Source organism: Juglans regia, chromosome 13 (genome assembly GCF_001411555.2).
Source record: "Juglans regia cultivar Chandler chromosome 13, Walnut 2.0, whole genome shotgun sequence".
NCBI lineage: Eukaryota > Viridiplantae > Streptophyta > Magnoliopsida > Fagales > Juglandaceae > Juglans > Juglans regia.
Genome location: NC_049913.1, coordinates 37471181 through 37482832, shown reverse-complemented (window position 1 = coordinate 37482832; position 11652 = coordinate 37471181). Strand labels below are relative to the sequence as shown.

Sequence of the window (11652 nt, the reverse complement as noted above, 5' to 3'; positions counted from 1 at the left end):
CAAAGCAGCTTATTTTTCACTGATCACTAGTTGAGTAATAGTCCATCCTCCACAATCAAGGGGGTTCACCGTTCACAGATGCAACAATGTCATGTCCTGAACAGCAAAAGGCTCATTCTAACAAGTGAAGTCTGCTCAATTCATTTCATTTCAGCATCTTAAAATTCTCGTTCTCTTTTCTTGTACAAACGGCTTTGTATCGATGAGAGGTGGATGACAACGTGTGTTTCTATGCGATTAAAATTGTACTTCCAAGAAACACAGATATGAGGTCTTATTAATCAAAGTTCCATTCTCATTATTATATTGAGATGATTAAGGAAGCTGTTGACAACAATGGTGAACTAATTAAAGCACTTATAATAACAAAAATAAAAATTATTGGATATAAAATGAACTAGAGTCCATCCTATTAAAAATTTACTACCAAGAAAAAGGAAGAGATAAGATGAAAAAGAAAAAAAAAAAAAAGATAAAACTAAAAGAAGTAGATTGATATACAAAAAAAAAAGTAAAAGTTACATCAAGTTAGAGTCAATTTGAGATTGAGTTTGAAAGCTTAAAAAGTGCTTTTAATTATTTAAAAGCTATTTTAAAGAAAAAATTATATGTTTGGTAAATTTATAAAAAATACTTCAATCACTTAAAAAAGCTGAAAGTCTACTTTTTTAAAAAGTACCAAATCGAAGTTTTTATAGAAAAACTCATGTAGATAACTATATATTTTTAAAAAATTAATGTAACTAACTTTAAAAGTGCTTTAGATATATGTTTATCAAATAGTAAACAACTTTTGAACTATAGAACTTATTATTTAAATTATAAGCTATAAACCCTACAACTTTAAGCTATATTTCTCATCACAATCTCAAACATGCACTAAACTATTTCAAAGAAGGAAGAAGACCTCTATAAAATGAGGGGATCTCTATAAATCTAACAATACTTCAAGGGATCACTTCTCTACATTATCGTGTGCCATTCAACTATATTGTTTGACTCTAACCCTGCCGGAAAATTTCATCTAACAAAAATTATAACTTTAGATTCTTTTTTTTTTCTTATAGAAAACAAATTTACTGATAATTCTGCATACTTAACGATCATCATGAACTACAACAGCCACCATGGAAAAAAATTACTTTCATGGGTCTCCTGTTAGCAGGATACTTCTGAGAAGATCTTCAGTAGAAAATGGATTGATGTGAGCGAGCAGATGATTTTGATGACCTGTTTTTTCATGTATTTCAGCTGAAAAAGAAATCCAATGGCCATCTGCCGTAGTGGTACTACTACTCTTTCCAATAGAGGATATTGAGGACTAGGGGTGTCAAATCGTGTTAACAGGTCGTGTCAAGACATGTATATTATACTATATAGGTCAACCCTAACCCGACCCGTTAAGCTTATCGTGTTAAAATCTCAAACCCTAACACAACCCATTAACATAACAGGTCGTGTCGTGTCAACTCGTTTTGATCTATTTATGTAAATGGATTGAAACAAACCCAAAATTAACCTCTTTAATCTAGTTAAGTTTAACATAATTTTATATAAATGTTAAAATCACAATATCTATAAAAAATATAAAACTAACTACAAGTCTAAAATTACAATCTAAATAATAAAAATATCGAAATTAAAATCCCAACAATTTTATTTTTTAGGCATAAGGGTATAATTGTAATTTTAATTTTTTTAACGGGTCATAACGGGTTGACCCCGTTATCAACCCATTAAGCTATCGTGTCTTAACGGGTCAACCCGTTTTGACCCGAACCCGTTAAGGGTAAACCCTAACCCACTTTTATCGTGTCGTGTTCGTATTGGGTTAATGGGTCGTGTCACATATTGACACCCATATTGAGGACCCATCGGCCATCACGGATGTATGCAGGAATTGTTCATTTAGAAATCCTTCTATGTTTCAAATTTTGATGATGAATTAAAAGTACATTTCTCGTTAATCAGATTAAGCATTTTTCCATTATTTCAATAAAAAATAAGAATAATGATTTGTACAAGTCTCACGCAGTTTTATTATAAAGAAATAGACTCCACAATTAATAAAAAATTATTAAAAAAAATAATTATTTTTTTTTTGCCATAAACTTACGACTTGTACACTTTAAATTTATATCTAGCATTACTCTATTGGAAATAATATTGTCTTAATGGATGTAAAGACGAATTACAATAAATAAATTAAGTAATTGATATATTTTCTGAAACAAGCAAAATATAATTCCAGTGCAATTTAAGTTCTTAGAATTTAATGAATTCTGGCAGGTTTGGGACATCAAACAAAACACAAAATTTTCATCTCATCTCATCTCATCATTACACCTTTTTCAAATCTCCATACAAAATATAATAAACAATTCAACTTTTTTAAATCCCAATACACATTTTTCAAATCCCAATACAATAATAATATTAAAACTTAATATTTTAAACTTTAAAACAAAATACAAAATTATCATCTCACTCTCCAAACCTATCCATAATATCCCACAAATTGTATTGGGGGGTGGGATGAGACACAAAATTCTCATCTCATCTCATCTCATCATTACACATTTTTCAAATTTCCATACAAAATATAATAAACAATTTAACTTTTTCAAATCTCAATTCAACTTTTTCAAATCCCAATACAATAATAATACCAAAACATAATATTTTAAACACTCAAACAAAATACAAAATTCTCATCTCACCCCCCAAACCTGCCCTTAGAGCACTCCCAACGACTTATCTAAAAACTCTATTTTTGTATAATTTAAAGAAAATGGTCTGAAAGTGGCGTCCAACGGATGATCTATTTCATCTGTAATTTTCATTTCTCTACAGTATCATCGCTATATCTAGTGGTAACTATTCAAACCTGTAAATCATTTTTTAATTATTTCTCTCTCATCTATGTACTTTCTCCTCCCTTACCGTGTTTTAGTTTATTTCATTTTGGCCCATTTTCACACTCCATCTGTTTATTTCGCGCCTTCCCTTCCTCATAGGTGCCTTCTGCACGTCTTCCACGATCACCAGAGTTGCATTCTACTCTCATCTTCCATCTATCCCAGCGCAACTCCTATTCTGAGTGGGTTTTGGGTATGGTTCAACCTCTTCTCTCTAAATCTCTCTATTCTCTTTCTAATAAGTTATGTGATAATTTTTAGTAGATGAAATCTTGAATTTTCGAGCTAGTATTTTTTGGAGTCTTTTCTTCTTCAAATTTGGGGATGGTCGAATATTTAGGGTTTTTTGTTAGACTTTGGGAGGGATGAGGATGGTTGCATATTTTTTTCTTTAAAATATGCTCTGTCGAGGATGCATTCTTATAACTAGAAAAAGCTTCAGATTGTGGAAGAAGAGGATTTGATGTAGGCCTATCAGCATTCTGCAAAGGAAATTATAATCACCATGATTGAAAATCTTCCCATCCAAAACTTAAGATACAACCACAAAGACAATTATCTCAAACGAATATGTTGATAACTCTTGTCTACTTTGTTGATTGGCGTCTTTCTTTGGAACTCTGAGCCTTTTCTTCTTCACAATTATCCATCTATATGTATATATATATATATATATATATATATATGAATTGAATGGGTTGGTGGAGAGGGTGTATAGAGGTGAATGAAGTTGGTATTGGGCTGAATGTTCAGCCTCTTTTATGGTTGAAAACCAACTCTAGTTATCATTAATTATGTATTACTTTTGAGTCTTCTACTAGGTTGTATGTTATTTAAGAGAAATGGATAGAATATAGATGTAACGACCTGATCCTATATTTTTAGGGATAAATTACAGATAATTTTGTTAAACTCAATAAATGAGTTAAAAGCCCATTAGAAAATTTATCAGATATATTATTTTTTTTAAGGCTCCATCATCATCATTATTATTATCTAGGGTTTTCTTTTGGGTTCTCAATCATATATATATAATATATATGTATGTATATATGTTACACTCATCAAAACTGCAAGCCGCAAGTCCTCCACAATGAATCTTCCTCTCACGCATCATGCACAGCTTCATCCGTTTCCTCCACATGCATGTCACTATGTCTATTTATACACTTCATGCACAGTCTTGCACACACTGCCTTTCATATATCCTAGGGTTTTTAGAACAGAAAGGCAAGCCCCTCGTCGCTGCCCTCCACCACCGTCTCTCAACCAAGCCTTCACATGCGCCCCAAACCGCTAGCCCACTGCACAGAACCAATCCAAAGGAACCTTCACGTTGCAGTAAAAAGTCTAACCCCTGCTTGCACCCGTGCCGTAGGAAGCTCCTCCACGTCTCCTCCCTCAGCCACAACACCACACAGAACCACACAACCCGCAAGTCGTCACCGAGAGAGTCTCGGTTTTATCCACCTCCAAACACAACCAACGTTCATCGTAGAACAAACACAAGACCACCACACACACGGCAGTACACCAAGAACCACCAACTTTCCCACACGCAGCAACCATAACTCTTCCCTCCACCACCGTTGCCCAGCCGTTGAGAAACCACACCAACAAAATACTCTATTTTACTACACCGAAACAGAGGAAATATTCTTCCCCACCATGAGCCACAAGCCAGCCACCCACGTCACAACCACATCTCGGTCGTGCTACCCCAATGCCACCATCACCTCAAGCCACCCCAGACCTTCGCACGCCTCCTCTTTGTCTCACGGTAAGTCTCCATTTTCCCCCACGCCGTGTCCTCCCTCTCTCGTTCATCTCGTACCTCTCACTTGGTCTCTCTCTCTCTCTCTCTCACACACACACACACACACACAAGCTTTTGGTTTCTCTCCATCTCTCCAGCCTTGAGCCACCGAGGAACCACCCAGCTCCGCCGTTTAGCACCACCAAGCTCGAAGGCCTCACGCCTAGCTCTCGGTAAGCCCTGCTATGTGTCTCTCTACGTTGTTGCATGGTTTCAAACGACATGTAGGTTCTAGTTTGTAACAATATGACAATTTTTCCCTTTTAGTTTAGTTTAGTTTGTTTTGTAATGAGCCTAAACAAGTATATTACGATCTTAATTATAGTTAAGTTATTTTTTAATTTACCATTACGATAAACACATATGCTGTATTCGGGTTATACATCATTTTGGGTTTGATAATATTTTATTAAAGCAACGGTTATATTACTTAAGTGGGATAGACTTGTTTCTTAAATAGAATTGTTTTGAAATTAGGGTAAGTAAATATCAGTTGGATGTCGATGAAATTAGAGAAATGATGGTATTTTAGGGATTATGAGAATTTTAAGTATTGAAGAATTAAAATAGGTTAATTTTAGCATTTCAGGGTTAAATATTTAAACATGTGTTTGATTGGAAAATTTATGGAAATTACACGCTCATTGTATAGGTGATCGATTACGAGCTGAAAATAGTGGATTAGCGCAACGAGGTAAGTAATTTGATAATAAATTAGGATCATCACAGTTCAACTTATATATAAGTATTATTCAAGCCAGTTCATTGACATCCATTATTTATGAACCACTCATGTCATATGCAAACATGTCATCCAACATAGCATACGATCATGTCATTTCACATCATGTTCAAATTCAGAAATTTTAATTATGTATTTATTATGTCATGCATCTCATGTGTATAAAACACGTGAGCTTTCTTAAATTCAAGTGCAAGATAAGATTATATTAGTTAATCAGATGACCATTCAGATACGTGGTACCAATGCAATTCAGATCAGGGATGTGAAAGCCACGGACTCAAGCATGGTCCACCATAGTATGCCAGAATACTATCAGCAGCTCCCCTTGCTGCAGCGGGACATGGGGCCGGTGCACAACCTCGCACACATGGTTAAGTGTGTTAACCAGTCAGATAAATTAGTTAAATCAGATAAATAAGTCAGATCAGTCAATTAATTCAGATAAATCAGTTATGCATAACATAAGCATCAATATGAACAATCATGAATTTTTAAGCCATTAGTATGAAAACTTTTATGAAAACCTTATGTTTATTATGTTTACGTTGTAATAGATTTCTTGCTAGTCTTCGACTCATTTTAATTTGTTTTCATGTTTTTAAACTACCCAGGTGATGAAATTTATCAAGATGAGACTGCAAGACAGGACTTGACCTTGGGAGGCGAGGCAGAGGCCTAGATAAATTATGCTATGATTAGTTTTATGGTTTAAGGTTTAAATAAATTATTTTGATAAGTACATGATACTTTCGTATTTTTTTAAAATAAGTGTTTCCGCAGACTTTCTTTTGGATTTTCAGTATTTATTGAAGTTTGTTTTATTTATGAAAACTTTTCGCATCTGACGCTTTGTTAAAAAGAAAAGCTATTCAGTTTAAGTATAGTAGTAGCACACTAGCTCCCTGAAAATTCTAAAAGATCTTTTTGAGAAGCGGGGTGTTACAATAGATGAGGTAGCAAAATGTCTAAACAAAAATGTTGGCTTAGTGAAATTTATTGAAGTTAAATGGTTGTCTTAACAAAAATGGTTGGCTTACTCAATATAATCTCGTATTATTTGTTGAATCAATTTATATGTTGTAAATGCTAACCATTCGTATGCTGTAAAAGCTCTAAAAGTGCCATCCATCGAACATTATATAATCTATTCTTTTTATTTTTTGAATTAATTTATATTTTGGTTTAACTTATAAATTTGGATTAATTTAAAATAGAATATAATTATATGACATTGTATATGAGGAGATATTGTAAATATCTGAAAAACAGTGGTTCTATCCCATACAACACCTAGAGGAGGTGAATAGGTGCAGTTCAAATTTTCTTGTCTAATAAAATATAAGACAAGTAAGCAATTAAAAGATGAAACAAATCATACAAATAATCAACACAAAGATTTGGTCACGAAATGGAAACTCATTTGAAAAACGTCTTCAAATTCTAAAACCACTCCAGGTGTAAGCCACACCTAAAATCCATTATAGAAAAAGTTTATTACAACCAATTTAGAGACACTCACAAAATCTTTGTAGTTCCTAAACTTGGCTTGCAACATTACAAGTGACCAACTCGATCTCTACACGCATGTAGTGTCGGAACTCCGACCTTCTATAGCTTCCCACGAGAACCTCTCGATCTCTACATCAACAACAGCTCCGAAAACCTTCCGGACAATCAACACATCCACTTCAATGGACTTTGAATGTGTTTTATTTTGAGTGTATTATGGTGGATGTATAATTTCCAAGAGATATGCAACTTGAATGTGGGGAGAAAAACTCTCTTAAGTGCTCTTGGAAATAGGTTGTGTTTTTGCTTTGATTTCTCCACCCCAAGGAAAGACCAAAAGGTTTCCTTTTATACAAATAAGGAAAGAGGCGTTCAAACCTAAGAGAATTAGGTTTCCAGAACATTGGCTCGAGCGAAGTGTTAAGCGAACTTAGTTTCGCTCGAGCCAAGTCAAGCGAACTCTTTGACTTGAATTTAGCTTGAGCGAAGTGTTAAACCATGTCGAGCGAACTCTCTGACTTGAAGTTCGCTTGAGCGAAGTGTCGAGCCGAGTCAAGCAAACTCTCGGATTTCAATGTAGCTCGAGCGAAGTGTCGAGCATGTCGAGCGAAGTCTCTGACTTGAAGTTCGCTCGAGCGAAATGTCTAGCCACTTCGAGCGAACTCTCTGACTTGAGTCGGCCCTCCCTTTTTCACTTTGACACATTACACACTTGTTACAACACAAGTTTATATAGTTTTTCATAAAAATATGCCAATCAACTAATTTTTCTCTCAACAATATAAAAAAATATGAGGATATCATTGATAGTTAAAAAAAATATTTGAAATAAATAAAAAAGATTAAAAAGTATAATATTTAAATGATATGAAGAAAAAATAGATAAGCTGATGTATGATATATTGTAAAAGTCAATATATAAGATAGAAAAAGTAGGTTTTGAATATATATTTTAAAGGATAGGATGAATGATCCATTGAGAGTGCTCTTATAAAAAAGATTCTATTTACAAAGTTTTTTTAATTGCATTTAATGGTAATTATTTTTTTCAATTATTGATCAAAATTTGTTATATACTCAAATATTTTCTAAAATTTCAATTGCCCACTGAAAATGCATGTCCGCCACTACGAGTTAGAGTCAAGATAGCATTGCAGAACAGAAAACTCTAATTACAGGTTGGTGCATGCTGTTATATGTCAGTGGTTACATGAGTGCATGCTTAAAAATGATGAAAAACATGAGTGCCGTCAATCTTAGAGCATATGCAGGTAAAAAACCAACGATTTTTTCTGGTAACCAAGCAGAACTTTCTATCCTTTCCTGATCTCCTTAATAGATAAAAGAAAATCTATTCAAAATTAGACTTCCACACTTTTATACACCATTTAAAAATATATGATTTTATTTTTTTATTTTTTTTATTTTTTTATTTTATTGTTGATGTCATGTTTCGCGGGCCTAGGCAACTTCTCACCCCCGGTATCCAAGCACGATCTTGCACAATCAAAATGGAGAGAAGGGACCTCCTGATCCGTTAATCCTCTGATGCTTGAGTTAGTATATGGAACCAATGAGAAAACCAAATAACCAAAATTTGAACCAAGACGGTAGTGTATTTTTTATATATGTTACCTGTCGCTGGATTGACCCCTATTTATATTTACACTATTAGATTTCCCCACGATGGTGTTCTGGGTTGGACGGGCAATTTGTCCTTCGTATTTCAATACCGAGCAGCCTTAGCGTTATTTTCTTATCGAGCAGCGATGGCCCTAGGGCCTTCTTCATTCACTGCTCTAATCCTGGGTTGCATTTAATGCCGCACATCTTACTCCTTGGGACGCATTTAATGCAACAGAGCCTCTATTCTGGGCCACATTAAATACGACATGGCCTCTGCTCTAGGCCGCATTAAATGCTATGTGGTCTCTGTTATGAGCCGCATTAAATGTGACGTGGCCTCTGCTCCGCACCCCCTTCGTCTAGCGAGGCATGTCACATTTTTCTTTTCTTTCTCTTTGACCTCCCTTTGGATCTCTTGTCTTGGCCCGCTCCGTTTATCCCAGTTCCAAATTGAGCTTTGTTTTATCAGCTCGGACTCTTGTGATTGGACTGGACCTTATCGGTGGCCTAACTCATGTACTTAACACACCACATGATCATGAGGAGGAACCAATGACTTTTCTCCATCACATTTATATTTATAAAATATAAAAATAAAAAATAAAATTATATATTTTTAAATGATATAAAAAATATAGAATTTCTATACGGCACGATCCTTCAAACTTGCAAGAAAGAGATGGGGGGGACCAATGACTTTTCTCTATTACATTTATATTTATAAAATATAAGAATAAAAAATAAAATTATATATTTTTAAATAATATAAAGAATATAAAATTTCTATACGGGTGGATCCTTCAAACTTACAAGAAAGACGCAACAGAGTATCATGTCATGCGTCGTGTCAAATCTTTGTTTTTATTTTGTCTTTTTATTATTATTGCAAATATTAATAACCCAATAACTAATAATTAACCAAGAGAATATTCTTTTTTTTTGTTTCGTTTGGTGAATGATTAAATTCTGTGAAACTCTGAAATTGTCTTTTCAAAAGTTCAAGTAAAAAAAAAAAAAGAGAAGAGGGTGGCGGCCCCGAGTCAGCTACAAAAAAATATAAATTGAAAATAAAACATGACATATTCTTCTGGAAAATCCGTCCTCGAAGAAAGGGTCATGACTCATGGCCGAAAAAGACGTTCTGATTTTGTTTTTAGCAATGAACAAAAATCTTAAAAAACGAGACACAGAGGCAAAAATGAATACATGTTTTTCTGTTACCGTCCAGGTGTCTTCATTGTCATCGCGATATTTTCCTTGACAAAAGGAATTGAGTAATACTACACCTATCGAATTGCTGTCACGAATTGTCGATTTTATTTTATTTTTATTTTTATTTTTTATATATTTTCTTAATCATTATAAATATTTATAAAAAAAAAATTTATAACTTCATTAAAAAGTATTTCTTTAATAATTAAATAAAAAAATAATATTTCAAGACACTTTCAAGACGTTTAGTATTTTTAAAAGGAATTTGAACACTCTTGCCTAAATAAATAAAATACTATTCTAAAGGCTTTAACAGAGTGGCTTTGAGATGTAGCAATTACAATGGTATATCATTCATGCTTTCTGCATGCAAATCAATAAGCAGATAACTAGAATGATCCAAGTTTCATTTGCTAATAGAAGATCAGCTCTGTTGCCTGGAAACATATTACTCATGAGAAGCAAATAGCACTTACCATATCATGATTGCTGATGAAACAGCCAGCTTTATAAAGCTGAGAAGATCATGCAAGGCTTCTTCTGAAAACCCAGTCCAAGTTTTCACGCAAGCTGGAGAAAATTTTACATAAATTGCCAGCAAAAGTACGTTAACCCAATTGGAAATACTAATTGCCAAGGCAGCTCCTTTGATCCCAAATCCAATTTTGAACACAAGAACCCAACAAACAGGAACATGTAGCAAAGCCGTGATTCCAGAGCTTATCAACATAGGAATAACATTGTTCTGGGTTTGTAAAAATCTGTTTAGGCATTGAAGGAGGCCAAAGGCGAAAAGGCTTGGGATCATCCAGCAATTGAAAACTCCGGCTTCAGTAGATATTTCATGGTCTTGGCCTAGAGCTATGAGAATGGTGCTTGTGTAGTACCAAATTAGTGCTAGAGGAATGCTTAAGGCTAGGAGGGTTAGCATTGCTCGCTGCGTGTGAACACCTAGCATGTGGTACTGTTTCGCTCCATAGGCTTGTCCGCATAGCGTCTCTAATGCGCTACCCATCCCTAGCTACATGACATGTTTGAAACAGAGGAAATAATTTAATTTTCCTGAATTTGTGAGGATTTTCAAACATTTAACACTGGTTAAGCTTTCCATGAATTCCTATACAAAGATTACAGTTTACCAAAAAGAAAAAGAAAAATATTAGTATGTAGTGTACGTAGGAGAAAGCAGAAGATCAGAAGGCTGTTGTTACCAGGACAGTGAAGCCAGTAACTGAAGCAAAGGAAGACCCCATAGAGGCACCGGAAAGAGGAAGCTCTCCAAGATGACCGTTGAACATTATCGATATCACCTGTAAGCTGTACTGCAACATACTAACTGCTATTAAAGGCACTGCTAACCGCACTTGTTTTTTTGCTTCTTCCACATAATTTCCTATCCAACAATCTTCTTCTTCTTCTTCTTGATCATCATGCCTTCTTTCTTGGATCGTAATCATCAGATGAGACTCAAGAGCTGATGAACTTTCTCCTCGTTTCATCCTCGATTTCTCTACCCAATGCGAGAAAGAGGACGAAGGAGGAAGCATCGTTATTTTACAATCTCAACCGTATTATTCTATTCATTAGAGAAACAAACTACCTTTTATACGGACGAATAATGGCAACATGCATGCATGCAATCAATCAAACAGTGCATGCCACTGTTAAAAATATAGGAAAATATTGTTTGATATAAAAAATTTTTTACAACTGACATAGAATACGTTAAGGAAATCAGGTGAAAGCGTATAAATTTAAAAAATATATAAAAAAAAATTATTTTTTTTAATAATGGACCTTTTTTTTTTAAAAAAAATGAAGTATAC

At 34.2% G+C, this 11652-nt stretch overlaps 1 protein-coding gene across 1 annotated transcript; it reads right to left on the bottom strand.

Moving 5' to 3' along the window:
• Positions 1 to 10298: 10298 nt before the first annotated feature.
• Positions 10299 to 11351, bottom strand: LOC109007899 (protein DETOXIFICATION 16-like). Its single transcript, XM_018987793.2, has 2 exons — positions 11038 to 11351; positions 10299 to 10847 (listed from the first exon to the last, which is right to left on the bottom strand). The coding sequence occupies exons 1-2, from the start codon at positions 11323 to 11325 to the stop codon at positions 10299 to 10301; spliced, it is 837 nt and encodes a 278-aa protein (XP_018843338.1). The 5' UTR covers positions 11326 to 11351.
• Positions 11352 to 11652: the final 301 nt, after the last annotated feature.